At 34.8% G+C, this 19,425-nt stretch overlaps 1 protein-coding gene across 17 annotated transcripts in view; it reads right to left on the bottom strand.

Annotated features, from left to right (window-relative positions):
- Positions 1-19,425, bottom strand: part of LOC119079366 (potassium voltage-gated channel subfamily KQT member 4) — a 98,188-nt gene that overhangs the window by 62,880 nt on the left and 15,883 nt on the right. For all 17 annotated transcript variants that reach the window (XR_005088158.1, XM_037187226.1, XM_037187232.1 and 14 more), the window contains exons 2-4: positions 7,861-7,995; positions 2,865-2,947; positions 1,918-2,087 (exon numbers count right to left, since the gene is read on the bottom strand). Coding sequence is in view for 16 of the 17 variants with exons in the window: in XM_037187226.1 (XP_037043121.1) it covers positions 1,918-2,087; positions 2,865-2,947; positions 7,861-7,995 (388 nt within the window). In the remaining variant the exon portion in view is untranslated. The remainder of the gene's footprint in view (positions 1-1,917; positions 2,088-2,864; positions 2,948-7,860; positions 7,996-19,425) is intronic.

The following is a 19,425-nucleotide window of genomic DNA, read 5'->3' on the forward strand; positions in this document are numbered from 1 at the left end:
CGAACAGCTTTAGTGATACGAATATTGAAATGTTAAGATAAATCAAGACTTAAGAGCGCTCACCCCTTTGCAAATTTGTAGCGTACATTTGTGCGCAAGAATATTCGTTTTTTGATGATTTCTCTGAACCAAAATCTTTTTTTGAGAAATGAAAAACCATTAAAGCATGCGAAAATGTGTTACCTTTAAAGGAAAAACTGGTTTGTAAGTCATAATCAAAGGTTTCTCCAAGTGGGATAAGTTATCAACCACAAACCAATTTTTCCTTTAACACATTTTTGCGTGCTTTAATGGTTTTACTTTCTCAAAAAAAGATTTTGGTTCAGAGAAATTATCAAAAAACAAATATTTTTGCGCACAAATGTAGGCTACAAATTTGCCAAGTGATGAGCGCTCTTAAAATTATCGAAGCAATTTGTTGTGATTTTTCTTTTAGAAACGGCAATCATGTCGCTTCAAAGATTATAAATCTGTTACTTCATTTGTGAGAAGTATCTCCTAGTTACCAGTATCTTTGATACAGAAACTATTATCACGTCAATATTTTCATCACGCAATACGCTATATAAGAGTATCCGGCGCACATAGCTATTTGTGTTGTCGTTGTCGATAGCGAATGAGTCTGACTATGAATAGCCGTAGGCTGGAATGTTGAAAATACCCCAGAAGTATTTTAAAAAAATATGAAACGGCATAATCTACCTTTTTTAGCCAGCTTGATTCTTTGTTTTACATTTTCCATTTAACAAATGTTAAATGCAGAAAGCGGACGTATAATGTTAGCGAATTATAAGGATAATGAAATTTCATTTCAGCTTTCCAAAATAGAAGCTTTCCGATAGTTTAGAAGAAGAAACAATGTCGGCCTGTTCTGAACGAAGCCAAAATAAATGAAATTTTATTTTCTTTATAATTCACTAATGTAACATTCCTTTCTTACATTTAACTATTCATATACTATGCAAAACACTGCTCTACCAACGTACCAACACTCATCTCTCACTCACTTGGGTAGAATGACTGTGTGTCATGAAAACCTAAAGTTCATTAGGCGATTAACAATTTTTTTTTAAATCTTTGTGACAATTCATTGCTTAGAATAACAGCATTACAAACTTGAATAGGCTCATTTAAAACATGTGTGGCTTTTTACCGCAAATATTTTGGTAAAAGCTCTTCATCACAGACAACTGGGTCATTTGAAAATTAAATTGTACAATGAAAATCATCCCAAAAACTCTGCCTCACACGATCGGTAAAGTAAGTGCTTATACATCTGTTATGCCGTAAACATTTAAAAAGCACTTTGTAAGTATGTCATAAGGATTAAATATTATCAAAATAAAATCCCTTCAGAACATACGCTCAAACTGAAAAATATTTCCAGCTTTGCCATGTAGCAGTAGCATCACACACAGAACCACCGCAATGCCAGGTAAAACATACAGAACATAACCGCAATTTAAATCATAAAAACCTGGGAAAATAAATTGTTACACACATTCATGATAAGGAATAAATAAGGTTGAAATTTCCACTTGATAGAGCAATTGTATTTTCCACAAGAAAACATTGCCAAAATCTGGAAAATCTACCTTTTTACGAGACACATATCAGTTCTCGCAAGAATTTAATTGCAGGTTTCTGGTACCGCAATTAAATTAATTCAATTAATAAAGGATGGGAACGTATACATGTTCCGTTCCTGTGACACTTCATGTAATTTTGAATTATACGCATCATGTTGTCTTTTTGGCTTAATCTCCTCTTTCGAATAAATATAATTTTGCAAAAACTCTGTTTACACAACATGTGAAGCGTTCGTAAGTGTGCGGTGAAGCAGCAATTAAACGGATTGGAAGAGTTTTCGGTGCAAATTTAATTTAAAATTTGATTGGGTTGCTGGGTAACGCTTACCTGTCTGTGAGCGTAGACGACACTCCCTAACAGTTTCCAGGTGCCGCCTCGTCGATCCATTCGTACCATACGTAAAATTTGGAAAAATCGAAGACCACGTAGTGCTGTAAAAACTTGACCGGATGTTCCCATAGCTATTACTATTAACGAAGCTGCGATTGTTATGACGTCTGAGGGGAGGAAAATTTATTTAATTAATTTTTATTTCCAATTTTCGAAGATCGGAGTAATAAGGAACGGATAAAGGCTTAAAGCTGGCGCCAGATATACAGAAAAATTGCGAGCAAACGATAGATGAATTAAGTCGCATCATTTTAAGTTTTCAAAGTATTGCACCGGACACATTTGACGAAAGTATTTGAAGCGGGTGCTAGAAAGTTTGAAATAGTAGAGTGAATGGAAGAAACGTACACAAAAAATTGTGTAAGCGATAGGGTGAGAGCGGGCTTTTTAACAAAGAGCTTTTGGCTATGACCCGCTAATTATGTATCAGGGAACATTCACAAATTAAGTACGCTCTTCACACCGTCAACAGATTTTTGGCGTAAATCTTGATTTCCACTTACGAATAAACCACTCCGCGTGAGAGACAAAATTGAGTTTTTTCCATTTTTGCTTCGTTTACTTGACAGCTCGCTCTCTCACGGCTCTCACACTGTGGTACAAAAACCATCGGTACATCGGTACAAAACCCAAGACCTAATAACAGATTCAATCAGATGTCATTATTATGGACAACAACCTGGTAAAACGAATTATTTGTGTTGTGGTCGAGTTTCGAACCCACAACTGGTCATCCAATAATTCAATATGAAGTCTCGACTTCATGGTTTTCTCTATACACTTCAGAGTACGCAGATGGGAAGGGGAAATTAGTATTTTTTGCGTATGTATTTTGTGAATGGTCCCTATCCAATTGAACTTTATCATCCAAAAATTATACGTACCTATAATACAGAAAGGCCGCCTTAGGAATTTTAATCTTCCTACACCTCCTTGGTATCGGGATCGACATCCTGATGACCATAATCTGTAAATGAACGTTCAATCATTAGGAACAAAATGTTAATCAATTGATTTTTGTTTGCTTAAAATTCTAAATTTAAAAGAGCAAAAAAAATGGTTTCTTCATTGAATTTACCGTTGGTCAAATAAGTCATCCCATCTCATCATCTCATTATAACTTTTTTTCTTCTTCTAATTAATACGCAAAACAGTAAAACCAAAAGGGGGACATTTGAATTTGTTATAACGAAACTTTTAATTTTTTATCGTTAGATCTACCTTCAAAGAAATTCATTACCAACGGGTAAGTTCCGACCCTCCAAAACAATTACCAACCAAAACTCTAGGGTACCGATTTACTCTGTTTTTAAACTTTTCCGAATGTCTAAATCTATATGGAAATTCACCGCAAAATTGGAACTTTAACGGCGAAAGTTTTCACAATTTTATGTAAGAAAATTTGACCCTCATTTCTTATCGACTGGCAAAGTCCAACTAAAACCAAAACAATGTTCACATAATGTTCGGCAGCGGGTAAAATTGCCACAATCCCAAGTATACTAAATGAAAACATTGAAAGAATAATAATTACGATTGTAATCTCAGGGGACACTGATTGGTGTGCTGTTTTGTGTGGCATTATCACATAACGTGTGTGCGGTTTGATACTGATAAAATGCAAAATGTAATATCTGTAATTACGGAGAATAAAAAGAACCGAAGTTTTGTTGGTGAACTATAAAATACACATTTAATTGACATGCCATGTACAGTTCTTTTTTGAGCATTTTTTTTAGACACATTAGACGGATTTGTGTTTAAAAACATTAAATAAACTAATTTGCACGCAACTTGTTTTGAAATGTATATAATAAACATCATAGAAATGTGATTAATTTCTCAAAAACGAATTTATATCTAAGTAGGTCAGGGCAGTCATGGAATGTCCTTGACTAGAAGATTTGAAGTTTTTGGTTATTTGAATTGTAAAATTGGATTTGTCGCTTGATCAGTGCCACCAACAATTCTAGTTCCGCTATTTTTGCATCATCGTATCAGCTACTTCAAAGATAGCGAGAACCGCGAGAATTGGTAGTCCAAAAAAAATCGAACTTGCCTCGACGAGACGAAAAATGACGAATTATGACCCTCCGGGACAAAAAACGTATATTTTGCACTAAGTGATAAAAGAATATCTTAGGACTAATCGTAATCGTGTCCTAACGAGGCGACGCTGAAAAAATAATTTTATATTAAAAATTAGGTTGTACAAATGACTTGCTCCCCATGCCTAAACTATTTTTTAAAATTCTAAAAAAAGATATGGGTCCAATATTTAAGCCTTCTAGACCAGAAAAACACCTCATTAGCCCAATATCCCACACTCTCCGGAGTCAGAGCAGCCCTAAGAGGGCCAAGTTATTTGTAAATTTCGTTGACAAACGATTTTCAAAAAGAAAATCCTCTGAGTATTTTTGATGATCTTCAAGGATTTTTCTGTTGTTTCCCAAGGAGAAGATTTTTCCTGATTCAAAGGATTTTTTTAATTTTCAAGAATTTTCTTGCTTTTATTTGATTTCATTGATCCTTTCAAATGATTTTTGTAAAGTTTTGAAGGATTTTCTTTCGGCTGACAAAGGATTTCCTTTTGACTGACAAATGATTTTCTATGAATTTTTGCCCATCGTGTGAAGCAAGCAAGCAACTTATCTAAGAAGGAAACACGCTTCGTTTGTTCAAATAAAGATTTTTTTTGTCAAGCATTCTATCACTCTATCTTTCTCTTTGGACATTTAAAATGGAATCCCCTTAGGAAAAATCTATTTATCGATAACAACTGTGGACAATATGGAGATTGCGATTTTCATTTACAATAATAACTTGACTGAAACCCCTAATTTGGGGTGAATAGAAACTAATATACAAATTTCAAACTGTTTCTACTTGCCCGCTAGTTCTGTTCAACCCAAATTACTTGACAAAATTATATAAGTATCTTCGCAAGACAAAGTATATGAAGAGTCAAGTATTACCTAAACTTATAAATGAAAGTCTCCCTATTTGAGGGGAGGGGTAAAAATTACAGACCACTTGAGAAGAATCAAGTTTATTCCAATGTAATGAGTAAATCTGCTACTTCTTTTCATTAGAGTAAAAAATCTTTCCTATCAAATCTTTTACTTCGTTAGTTACAATAAACAATTTGCTACTTAAACAGACGCAAACTAAAGCTATTCGATTATTTTCTGTCATTCTTGTCGAGAACAGATGCCTAACAATTCTAAAACGCATACACTTGACTGACTGACTAATTTTCTCAAGAAGATTTTTGTAATCCGAGCAAAAAAAATCACTCTAAAAGTTATATAAAAGTACAAGGGTATGCGTCCAGTAGCAAAGTTTAGCTTAGAGATTCTTATTCCCTTTACTTAAATACCACAGATTCTCAATCCACATAAAAAACTTCGTTCATATCACGTACTTCAAAATGGCTCATACGTATTTTCAGTACTTAAGAGGCATCGATGCTTTGCTGAAAAGTATACTTGGGTGATTTTAAAATACTGTCTTTTGATGATATCTTTCCACCAGAATCATTTTTCAAGTATGTACGACTGCAATAACGACCACGAATTGTTAGCTTTCAACATAAAACAGATTAGGTTGTAGCAATACTCTCTCTAGCAACCAAACTCTCAATTCACACCTTATTTCTTTGTATTTTACAAACACTATTCTACATTTTGACTAACTACGCTGTAATTTACATGTAAAGGTTACTTGATTCTTTTACCACCTTAATAAAAGTAGTTTGTTTGCTAGAGAGGGTATTGGTTGTAGCAGTTTGACCAACCATGAGAAAACTAAGCGTTTATGAAAATTTCGTTACACTGCTCACTTTTTTTAGAGCTGGTAAAGTTTTTTTTTTATAAAAACATGGAAGAATGAGACCATGTTTTGACACCTTTTATTGGTATGCTATAGTACAATGGTAACTTATATGTTAATTTATTACTATTGATGACAATTTTTCCAACTGTCTCTCTGTGAGAGACACCCAGCCGAACGTGTGCGAGTTTTTCCATTATATTGATTAATACTACAATTTTAGCTAACCACCGATGCCTCTTAAGTTTTATTGTCTGCTGCCAGACCCGGGAAAGGGGCGAATTTCTCGCTTCGCTCTGGCCGTAAAGTTCACACTCGTCCAAACTTTAATTTTTTTCTTATCATCGATACCAAGATATTACACAAAAAATTTTTTGGAATAAATCTTAGAATATTATTCCAGTATATTCGAACTTAACCCAAAAATTTCTTTTTTTGTATTTATACAGTTTGTTCATGTCATTTTTACACAGTTTTAGATATGTCAGAGTTTTAAATGTACCCAGTCAATTAAGTTCTTCCCAAATTATGATGAAATGAACAAACTGTAATTTTCTTTTGTGGAAAACATTAAGAATTACTCAACTTAAACACGATAATATCACGTTACGATACAAAAATTCTTTTGGGAATATCTCTCAGATCCCCCGACCGTTATGTTATAGCCCATCTTTGAACTTATCCTCGGGAATGGAATTCCCCGTCTAATAAAAAAAGTTTTTAAAATCCGTTAAGGATTACGTGAAGTTATCGTGTTATCTAGGAACGAGACAAAAATTCTTTTGTGAATATCTCTAAGATCACCCGTCCGTGACGATCTATCTTCGAACTAAACCTCAGCAATTATATTCGCTGTCGATTAAAAAAAAACATTTTGGAAATCCATCGAAAACTACTCGAGTTATCGTGGAATCAAGCAACAAGACAAAAATTCCTTTGGGAATATCTCTAAGATCATCCATCCGTTACGACCCATCTTCGAACTTAACCTGAGGAATTTAATTCTTCGTGAAATAAAAAAAAGTTTTTGGAAATCCGTTGAAAACTACTCGAGTTATCGTGTTATCAAGGGACGAGACAAGAATTCTTTTGGGAATATCTCTAAGATCACCCGACCGTCATAGCCCATCTTCGAACTTAACCTCAGGAATTCAATTCCACGTCGATAAAAAAAAAGATTTTGGAAATCCGTTGAGAATTAGTCAAGTTATCGTGTTATCAAGGAATGAACAAAGTGTGACAAACATTTTCTATATTTAAGGTTTTTGGTCATACATTCATGCATTTTCAATCATAGTAGTAAACATTGTGTGACAAACATTTTAGGGTGTTTATCATCCATAAGACCCATGACTTTCAGTCAAGGGAATAAACAGAGTAAGTAGCGCGGATCAGACGACGCACAGTTTCTGTGGTGAAATTCATACCTTTTTGCAATTTTTCGCTGTGGCCCAGACATTCTTTATATCGATTTTTCAGCATGAAGCCATGATGGCTCATTTATGATGACCAAATGACGAAAAATGTAGATCTGGTTGTGGTCTGCATTTTTCTCCATTTGACCAAAAGTGAGCCATCATGGCTTCATGGTGAAAAATCGATTTATATAGAATGTCTTGGCCAGAAATATGTCAGTAAGTTTTATGATTAAAGATTTCTCCAAGTGGGTTAAGTTATCACCCACAAACCAATTTTTTCTTTGAAAGTAACACATTTTTTGGGTGTTTTAATGGTTTTACTTTTTCAAAAAAAGATTTTGATTCCGATAAATCATCAGAAAACGAATATTGTAAATCAGAATTAATATTTTCCGCCTAAATGTAGGCTATAAATTTTCAAATGGTCCATTACTCTTAAAGTAAAGCTCTTTAGAGTTGAAGAGTTGACTTATATGGACTATCGCTTTTATTTGTAGAATCTTCTCGAAAGCGTTTTGCGTTGTTCTTGACGAAAGTTTTTGAAAATTCGCACAAACGTTTTCACGATTACAGGTTCTGTTAAATATCAACTTTTCGTCTCTCACTTTCAGCTTAAAATAATTCCACTCACCTTAATGCGAATTCTATAGTAAACCAAATTACGACTAAAATCTCCATTCTGATTAATATTATTATCGCTTCTTTTTCATATCCTTCTATTGTGGAAAATACACTTAAGGCCAAGCATGTGAACACCATGAAAAATCTGGAAAAACAAGAAAAGAAATTCAAATTACAGGATGGAAGTATAATATAGGCGATCACTATAACATGGTGTTAAGAAGTCGATAGAAAATTAACTTTCTCGCATACAAAAAAAGTGTCCATGGTTCCGTTCGAACTTTGCCCTTATCAATGATTAATTTTCCCGCCACCAAAATAGATATACTTATCCCCCAAATGTAAAACATAAATTATGTTCCAAATCTAATTTATTTATCTTTGTCACCACACACACCATATATACCATTCCATATCGACGAACTAGCACTTAAACTAACTTAATATTATCGAACAACAATAAAAGTGAACCATCGAAGTCCATTAATCAATATTATTGTAGAAACTCTCCCATGTTCGTGGTAGAAAGAAGAAAAAAAAAGAAGGGAAAAAAATATTCAAAATAACTTCCTATATTATGGCCACAATGAACATCCGATTCTTAAGCTAATCTGTAAACATGAAAACCTGCAATGCGAACGGAAATTGACCCGGAAAAAAGTTTACCCACTCGAAAATATGCAATGTCATAGCTAGAGTTTATATGCTATACTCGAAATAGACAGCAAACTTTTATTTCATTTTATATTTTTCTTTTTTTCGGTGTTATACTACTTGTACTTCTCTTGGATGTAGCATATGTAGCACATGTCGTTCAGTATGCATTATGGCTGTGTGAAAGAATCGTGTTTAAGAAATGGTGTGAAGGAAGTTTTTTTTTGTTGTTACACAGAGCTTGTCTCGCCGTGATTCATGAGCGTACACATGTAATACGGTAAGGTGTACATCATAATATTCAATCACAGTGAAATATTTCCACTCTGAAAATATTTTCTCTTTACAAAGTTTTTGCGAATTGAATTTAGAACAATTTTTCCTTGTCTTCTTTTGGTGTAAAAATAGGAAGTTGAATATTCCGCCAGAAATATCTTTAAGCGAAATGAACGCTTCGACTCAATGGAGAAAATGTTTTTGTTTGATCTTTATCCGAAAGAGAACACTGGTTCAGTGTACAATAAATATTTCCTATTTATGCACAAGTGATGTGCATGAAGCTCTTCTTATTTATCATCCAACCATTTGTGTCATACCGTGTGTGTGTGCACATATAATACAGGAGACTACTATACCTGGGAACGTTAAGCGAATAGGAAAAGTTTTTCATCTTTTTCATTCGTTTTATAGCCGGTAAAAGTCATAAAACTTTCCTCATATATGCATTGTGACATAAAAGTAAACTTTGCCCTTTAAACTTTTGTCAAAGTCGAAACAACCATAGCAGGAAAAAAAACAAACAAACATTCCAACCACTTTTTTCTTCCGCCGTGCAAAATATATGTATCCTCTGCCTTCTTCACCATATAACCAGGTTTTATATTTTTTAAACATTTATGTCAGTAATATCAAGTGGAATAATGAGTAAACCTAACCGATTCGGAAGGTTTTTATTGGGAAATGTGATTATTTTGTTGAAGGGCAGTACGGATTTTTGTGTAAACTGTTTGTGTATACTCTCATTAGACATTCATTTTATAGCAGTCGGACGAGAATTTTGAATTTCACATTCATCCATTCGTCCTAATTGGGATCGCTATAATTGGGAATGGTCGTTCAGCAACGGTTGGTTCAGGTTAAATGAGTCACTGTCGTGATATCAGTATATAGTAGTTGCACCTGTTCTATGTTGTTTCACACGCCTGATGAAGTGAATACACTCGGCGCTGTCGATTTTCCTTTTTATATGAAACGAATGGAATATTATATGATAATATTTGACACTACGGTTGAGAAGTGACCGGAGCGATACATCTAAGTAATAAAATTGTATCGCTCACTTCTTTTCAAGACTAATAAGCACAGCCATTTTCCATGTAATTCAATTTTTCTGAAAAAATTTACATCCACAAATGGAACATCTCGAGAATATAAAACTGTGAACTGACTTCTTAAAAAGAAACTACAGTCTGGAGTCAATCATTATCCATTTTAATTGGTATACCAACTCTTCCTATGATCTTCTTCCACTCAAGAAGAAGAAAAACTCTGAAAACAGTTTAAGTGGTTTGTATGTTTAATAGGTGCAGTATGCTTATGAAGCGGTTTTCATTTTTCCAGTAGAGAGTAGCGAGAATGTTATGTGCAGTTCTTCATTGGCAGAAACATTTTTTTTTGGTGCATTCAATCGAACGAAAAATATAATGAGACACGAATGAAGGACTACAGACTTTTCACCACGACATATAAATATAATTGTCCACGGGATGCGTCTTACGTTTTGTAAAGCATCGTGGTGAAATAGCCACACATTGACGTCGCTGATGAGTTCCCCCAATGTGTCTGTTTTCATTCTATAATTCGCGGGAATTATAGAAATGAACTGTGACGTTCTTGAAGCTAGCGGGACGAAACGGTGTCTCTAGGTACTCTAGGGATAGACGAGACTCTGACGACTTTTTGTTTTTGTTTAATTCGCTCTTACATTTTTGCGCGGATTAAACTTTATTACAGTATTTGTTACTCTGTTTAGCTCGGCTGAAGTCTTGAATGTGATGAAAATATGATGAATTTTTGAGTTGAAGCTTTAAGCGAAATGAAACTGACGCTGAGACTCTGAGTGAACGGTTGGTCGATGGACAAAATTTCATTTATTACACAGATAATCCGTAGACCCTCTAAGCCCCTGTGCGTCTTTCATAAGATGACAGGTAAAAAAGTCCATTCTCATGAGAGATGCGAGATGTATCAGAGATTGTTTTAACTGTATTTCTATATACAGATACGGTATTGGGTACATGAGTGAATGTGTAAAGAGGTAGAAAAGACGATTGCTTTGTGGATTGGTAGAAAAGACGATTGCTTCATGGATCGGTGAATTATGATTTACTTCAGGTTATACTCTTCAATGAGTATATAGAAGAGAAACGGGCAAGGCTAGTCCCAAATACAGCGAGATAACATATTAAGATATGTTACGTACCGGAAAATGTGCTTGCTAACGAGGGGGAAGTGAGTAAATAAATGTTTCCGCAGGTATGTATTACACATATTCAAACACTTGAGGTAAAGTTAACTTTACTGCACGAATCTAAAACTTTACCTCAAATTTTTGAATAAAATACCTTTCTTATCAATGTGGCAAATGATGGAAATGGTACTTCATGTGTGAAATTTATCATTCGAGGCGTAGCCGACTTGCACCATTATTCCATTCTATTTAAAAACGTAGTGACTATTCGCAGGCGCCTGCCAATAGCCAAATTATTACTAAAGATGCTATTGGCAGGGGCCTGCCAATAGTATCTCCGTTATACAAAATGCTATTGACAGGCGAACTTGCCTGCGAATAGTGTTTTCCATTTTACGGAGGCTATTGGCAAGCGCCTGCCAATAGCATTTTCTCCTTTACACACGCTATTGGCAGGCGTTTTTCCTTTTACAAAGACTATTTGCAGGTGAAATGGCCTGCCAATAGCATCTACGATTTAAAAACTTGGATTATTCATGGAGCCAAAACTTTAGTTCAAGTTTTTGAATAAATGTGTTTTACCGCGCGCTGGCATGTACACAATTTTAGAATCTACGTGGCAAATGACATGTGCCGCATTTTTGACTTGATTTCTTTCTTTTTTAACTTGCCATCGGCGTTCCTAAATGGTCGGGAATAAATTAATTCCGTTTTTCCTGTCGTTCATTTCCACACATTACCCAATTTACGAAATCAATTTCCAGCAAACGGCAGAAAAAAAGGCTGCGAAAAATTTTAATATTCCATTTGCAAATCCGAAATACTTATGCCGCATAATAATATTGATAGGCTCAAACGTATCACAGCCGCATGTTGATTATTATAATGGGGTACATGAGAATTGTGTAAGCTTGAAGCTAGACATGAGCCGTGAAAACATTGCCAAAGATAAATTGATATACTGGAGCAATTTGCATTACAAAACCAAACTTATTCAATTCATCACAATGGTTTGAATGTAAAGTGAAAATCAGTTTACATAATATTATGCTATATATGTACTCTATCCCCGTTCGGTGTTCGGTGTTCCGTTGATACGGTATCAATGTTTATCTGCCAGCAGTTATATCTATATACATACGTAAGAGACACATTATGTGTATAGTAATGTTGCCCGGTATCATGGAAATTTGTATGGAGAATTGGTTTTTGAAAGGGATATGCCATGCGGATATGGGGATATGTTTGACAAAATACGGCACAGAAAACCGGATGTTTTGCATAAAAAGTGAAAAGTTTGGAATTTTGCTACAGGACATTTTCGACCGAAAATGGAATTATCTCCCTCTTTTCGGACGAAATTAAAATGTGGCTGATTTTTCGTTCGGAAACACTGACTGTGGGGTAAAAGTGTCGAACATTAAATGGAATAAGTGCTGGAGAAGTATTATCGGTGAGATGAAATCATTTTGAAAGCATTATATTGCGCGATGTGAATGCTATACACAGACAGAATTTTAAATTAGGATCTATTATTATAAAAGGGAAAATTCCATTTCCTTTTAAATCCGAACCACTCTTAGAACACGGCTAGGATTAAGCGGATTTAACGTAGAGTCTCACAAAAGGACAGTTTGAAAACGAAAACTAAATATCGAAGATTTACTTCCACAGAAAAAAAGAGAAATGAAACAGACAATAGAACTCTCATGCTTCGCTCGTTTCGTGTATTATAGCTGCTCAATTCAATAGAAACTTCTACTATTTCTTCTAATTAGTGAGAGTTTTCTTCAATTGGAATTCCGTTCTATCCGATTTTATATCCGTGATTTTAGTATTTTTTTAATATCATTTGGAATTCACAATGTAAGGTGATTGCTTGTTCCATACGACACACGTTCCACATCATTTGTACCAAAGTTTTTTTTTGGTAAAATATTTTCCCATATTTTCTTGAATTTCCCACATTTTCCCACATTTCTGCCAGAAATATTTCCCTACGCGGCTGATAGCACATATTATTAACACTTGATAAGTTCTAAAAAAAACACATTTGCACAGCCCTGCTCCTAGCATGAACACTGAATTGACAAGTGTCAAATCTGTAGGCCTTAGTGGTACGAGCTACCGCTAAGGATTGCTTGTGTTGTATATCTGTATATTTTGACAATAAGTCATCTTTCTTTACAAAAGAAATACAGTGCAGGGCAGTGTGGTTTCATCAGCCTCCGAATATTTTCTATGTTTGTGCTAGGAGCAGTGCTGTGACATTTGACATTTTTTTGTAATTTTAAAAGTTATGAAAGTCATTGATGTTCCCTGTTAATTAAGTATTTCCAATCAGTGATATTTTGGCGTAAAATTTGAATACGCCTTACGCCTTAGCGAATTCAAATTTTCCGCCAAAATGTCCTACAGTGGGAAGCTTTTAATAGATTGTGGATTTGAGCACTATTTGACAGGACTCTCAATGATTGACGCTGTCGGCAAGTCGGTCACTTCTGTCACTTCACCGAAGAATGTTTTCATGGACAATATGATCGAAAATTTAATTTCCTAACAAATCATTTTGATTTTTAAATTTCGTATCTCAAAAGACCGACTTGAAGGCAGTGCCATCGCCGATTTTTGCGGTAGTGACGATAACAATTTACACAATCTACTGGAAATTTTTTAAAGTGTGATTAATCTAAAATTGTGTTCACTTCTTCATAACGCTTCAAATTTACATGGTTGTTGGTATACAAAAAAATAATTTCATTTTTTGAGCAGGATCCACACCTGTGTATTGACGGGGTCAATTGAATGAGACAGGTTTTTTTTAGCTCTAGTCTCTATTATTCTAAAATTAAAATTTTCCTTTCAATTTACGGCCCTTGTGGCACTTAAACACTACTCCGGAAAGTAATAATTTTTTTAATTTCTAGAATTAAACGACTCCATTATACGTGTCTTTCCTATGTTACATGCTTAATGTTTGAAAACGACAAGATAAACCAATTCTCGCAAGGTTCTTATGTTTATAGTGCACTACCGCAGTACTTAATACGTGCAGTTATTCGATTATGAACTGAAACATTAGATGCTGTTTTTATGGACTTTTTAACTGAAATGCTGAAAGCTCTGTAAAAATAGCAGGTATGTCAGTGCTGCAACGTGCATTACAATTACATTGTTTTGAATCAAATAAAATCAACTTCCGTGATATCGCATTATTCGGTACTATTTATAGACTACTCGAACATAAAACATTGACGAATCTCAAGTGCCACACCGCCATAAGTTATAAGATATTAAGAGATCGGTTGAAGAATGCTAATTTTATCACTTCAAAACCAATATACCAAAATAATGTATTTCTGGTGTAGAAATATCGAAAGACATTTCATTATTCATAAATGAGCTGGTCGTAGCGAAAGAGACCTCCTTTCCCCCAATCACCGTCCGTTGTTACCTATAAAACTATACCAATTCCGATAAAATGGTGTATTTTCCATCAATAGCAAATCGAAAATGGACTCGACAGAATGGGTTTCGTTCTTAAATGGAATTGTATGCAAAATGGTTTACCGTACGCAATATTTTATGGCTCTGTTGGCTCGTTATGCAAAATATGAGGTTAAATTTACATTAGCCTTTAGCCTCTATCCATTTTTGCCCCACATTTATACATATTTATAAAACATAAAACGTTACCACTTTAACTGGGCTTTATAGCACACACAGAGAATGAAGTATACTGGAAATATAACCACATGTTGCAAAATATGGTTTAGGATGTAAAGTTTGTTTAGTAATCGTTAGCAGTGTTCCCCTATTCACAAAACTTACATTACGTTTATATAATGGATGGTCGAAATAAGTGGTCGACGCTGTTATTAGTTATAACAACTAGTAGTTACACATAACGATTGTAGATAGATAAATGGATAAAGTGCTTGCTTGACGCCCACTGTACCGCTGTGAATTCAATTAAATATTTTGAAATATCGTAACCGAGCAACATTGCATGCATCCGAACTTATAACTTTGATTTTTGCTTTGGAAATAAGCTCAGATGGGTAGTGAGACCCGTACGTAGTTCATTCATCTGCTTAGTCCTACACGTCTATGTCGTAATTTTTTACGTTGAGGTTGAGAGTCGGTCGATCGCGGGTAAAAAATGAATCAACCTGAAAATTCAGGTCAGGTCAGGTAATTTCACATAGACAAAACTGATCTGAACACGTTTCATAAAAATTTTCAGTAATACCTGAAATCTGTCAGAATGTACATTATCTTCAGATTTAAGGTTCAGATCGAAGTTGATTACACCAGGTTCAGGTAAAAATAGGTTTCAGGTAACTGAGGTCACGTTCAGGTTAAACCTGACCTGTTTCTAGCGTTACTTTAAATTATTTTCCAGAAAAGTTGAACTATTCTAAAACACCAGCGGTTCTGTTGCATTTTTTGTGCATGGCCATTCGGAACTTCTGAGAAAACAGTCACAAACTACGCACTCAATGGAGTGATGGAGCTCTCGTAAAGCGAACGTTTCATATATTTTTTGCGTACACAGAGATAATGATGTTGTGTTATTTAGGGGTTGGAGCAAGGGTTGGAGGAACAAGAAAAAACCATTTCGTTAGCTGATCAAGACTCGACGTTGATTACGTTGTTTTATCATATTGATTTTGCCAATGTTACACGCTGGAGCTGGATGGAAAATTGATCCCACTAGTACTTATTATAAGGTAAAAAGTTTAGTTGCATGCCCGGGTGAGATGCGAGTCCCATATCGATTTTTGTTTTATTCATCCGCATCCGAAAAGACAAAAATGCGTCTAAGCCGAGGAGGGACCCAACTGTCCTTTTTTTATCATTATACAGACAGACTCGAAAATCTGTCACATCGTAAAAATCATGAAGCTTGAATTGAACATTGCTCTGTGAAAGCATCACTCAAACCATGCAACAAGTAGATGGAACCTGCAACTTTTTGTGAAATATTTTTGTGACAATATTGTTGAAGGATAACCATTAAAATATTAAAATCGCAAGACCGTTCGCCATGTAACAGAAATTCGCTCAGAATAATTTCCATTGAAGGAACATTTATTGAACCATTAAGTGGTTTGCAAATATCATATTCGAAATGGATCAGAGGATACTAAATTCCGAATACGGACATAAAATTGTCGGAAGTCAGTAAAATATTTGCTCTACTACAAGTTTAAATATCCATGACAACCTACTGCCCGTGTGTAGGGAATACTTGAAATATAAGAACGAATTAAACGAAATTGAATACACAAAGTCGATCGGTGTGTAATCCCATCACAATATAATACACCGAACCAATACCATCGCATTTGATTGATTTCGATATTAAGGGCATCTTTGGAATGTTATACCGGTCCCCAATACAACATAACACGCCGATTATTCTCTGGCTGTTTCAATATGGATACGAATGTTTTGTGCCACCAGGAATGTAACCCTCGTTCCGATGAATATTTGTTCCGGCATTCGGAAAGAATTTACGTTTACATTGGAAGTTATTTTACGCAAATATTGAAATTTATAGCTGAAGACGTGCCCTTTAAAGCTGAAGACGAGTGTAAGGATTTAGAATTAATGTAAAAGTTTTATAAGCAGGGCTGGACTGACAACTCCAATTAATTCGTAGAACGAACTTCCTTCACAAAAAAAAATTAAAAAGCCGTTCGGGCATCCCCTGGCTACAGGACCAAAGACCATCTGCAATTGACAACAACACAAATCAACATTGCGACCTGGTCCATTGTCTTCTTATATGCCCAATCATTTGTTAAACGTGTGAAGTAAAAGATTTTGTATAATAAACAAAGGAAGTACCAGACTTAATAATATCGATTGCAATTTCTAAAATGTTAAACTCCAAGAAGTGTGGCTCCTCCCTCATATATCTTGATCCTTCCTTATCAATTTACAGCTTCATTTGCCCATTTTTAAGCATGTCGAGTAAGGCTTACGCTTGCAAACTTGCAAAATAGTCCACTTTTAAAGTCTAATTTTCAGAACACAGCTTGTTTCCAATCGCTACCGCTGCAGGCGCGATGACGTTACTCGTTTGAAAAATACTACACAAATCACGTTATTTCTCATGAATTGCATGAATGAATAAATCGAATAACCATGTAACACCAATTTCGATTTCATTTTTGATGTAAATCTATTGGGAGTATAGCATGCGTGCCAGAGTATCCCACCAAACATCATGAATTGTGGATTATGTTGTTATAAGCCACAAAATGTAATTTCCAACGATAACATTGTGGTGTAGCACAATATATAATCTCAATCTCTGTTTACGGTGCGGAGTAAATACAAATATTTACGACAAGAATCCACTGGACATCACAAATTAATACGACAAGAAGCACACAGATTAGATTAGATATATAAATAGATGAGGCAAACAACAAACCAAGACATTTATTGCATTTCCTTTCCTTAAAACGTGTGGATAACGAATACACTTTAACCGAATCAATCTGAAGTACACAACAGGTGCATGTCATAATTCCCCCTTGTTCTTCTCTTTTTTTTGCTAAGGATTATCTGACTCTACTTGAAAAAAAAACGAATGCCACCGCATTTATTGGCATTAAACATTCCATGCAGCACATTCCATGAGAAGAGGCACATAAAAACTTAATTAGTTTTTCATGGATTAAATTCTGTCACGTCAGGCATGGAAGAGATCGCCATAAGTACCTTTAGATGGTGCAATTTGCTTACATAGCTACGCTCTAGCAGCATGTAAATACAATTTGTTTGCTGTTTGCTTGCACTACTACTAGATGTGGGTATTGTGTAAATGACGACAGACCAGTTTCGAACGAGGATTTTGTTGCATAAACAACTTGCTAAATAAATTAATTATATTAGTAGGTACATACAGTACCAGTCGCATATTTTATAGCGTTGTGGGTCTCGTTTGACATTACAATGAAAGCCATGTCATCAGTCCATTTGAAGCTCAACAGAAAAAATGGAATTTTTTCTACGAAAAATTTCTAGATTTGTTTAATGGTACTGAAATCTAGGTTAGATTTGCATAATTTATTTTTAAGCAGGTTAATTTGTTGAAACGAGGGAGAAAATTTTGTAAATATTTGAAGAGGTGAAATATTACGAGGAGCAAGACAAAAAAAGAACTGCTGACTGCTGAAAGAGAATTCTTTTTTCTATTTTTCAATGAAATGATGAAGGGAAAAAACCCCGTAAAGAAAAACAAGTGAACTAAAGGTGAACTTTCTTTACAATCTTTTTTCGTGTACAACAGCCGTTCGAATTAAGCTGACTTTGTACATATTACATACTAATAATGTCTGTCAGTCTTGGACAAAAGTAGGTACGTTGGACTTGTATTCCATTCAACAAACTTTACCCCTCGTTTAAATATAAAAAAAAGTTTTTTTTCCCTCGTAAAAGATTAGGTCGACGTAAAGAAGAGAAATCGTTATGTTCAAAATGTTACGGAAAAACCAATCTTGCGTGTAGAATGCTAATTAATTTGTCTCCTTACGACAGTACAATTTAATCAGCAAGTACTAATCGCCTGTCAGCTGCAATTCTTGTCGAATTAAAAATGCGAAATTCATTCGAGTTCGATCATTTCTGTGGCATTTCTCAAAAGCTAATCGACCCATTACTTTGAAGTATTCCATTCAAGAGGCGATAAGATGAAATCTGCGACAAGCTTTACTGTTTCACTTCCATTTCTACTACATCATCTTAAGTGCAATCAGTTACAAATTTTTAAGTGGTTTTACGACCTAAAATAAAACCGAATCGGCTGTTCCAGTTAGTAGCAGAAGGATTGTTATTATTTTAGAAACAGATAATCATATGTTATCGACACCAATAACAACATTAAGAGATGACCTATGGTTAATATGCAGTCTTATATAGTGAACTAAACGGTGTGATAAGACGAATGAAGTAAAAGATTTTGCATGAAACGCTTGGTGATTACGTTAAACAAATGAAGTAGCAGATTCAGTCGTTATTATGGCGATACGATCTTCTAGGAGTTTTAGTTAAGACCGTATAGACGAGATCCCTGTCACATACGGCTATTCATACGTTATCGATAATGACGACAAAAGTAATGACAAGCTGTGAGTAATATGATCATTTAAGGGGCGAATCTGGCACCGTCATGACTTTTCGTTACATGTAGTAAAAGGACGCATACTTTGATCGCGTTTCCCAGATTCCCTGATGCCGATTTGAAATCAACAGGTTAAAAATACTTTGATCGATAGAAGTAATAGACCTGATAATAATACTGGTCATATGCTTGCCATGTCATCCTTATATTACAGTTTAAAGAAAGCAAAATTCTGAAGTTTTAACCTGTTACATACGGCAAGCATTTGACCAGTATTATTATCAATGAAAGTGTAAAACAGGTATGGTCTA

Source organism: Bradysia coprophila, unplaced genomic scaffold (assembly GCF_014529535.1).
Source record: "Bradysia coprophila strain Holo2 unplaced genomic scaffold, BU_Bcop_v1 contig_324, whole genome shotgun sequence".
In the NCBI taxonomy this organism is placed as follows: Eukaryota; Metazoa; Arthropoda; class Insecta; order Diptera; family Sciaridae; genus Bradysia; species Bradysia coprophila.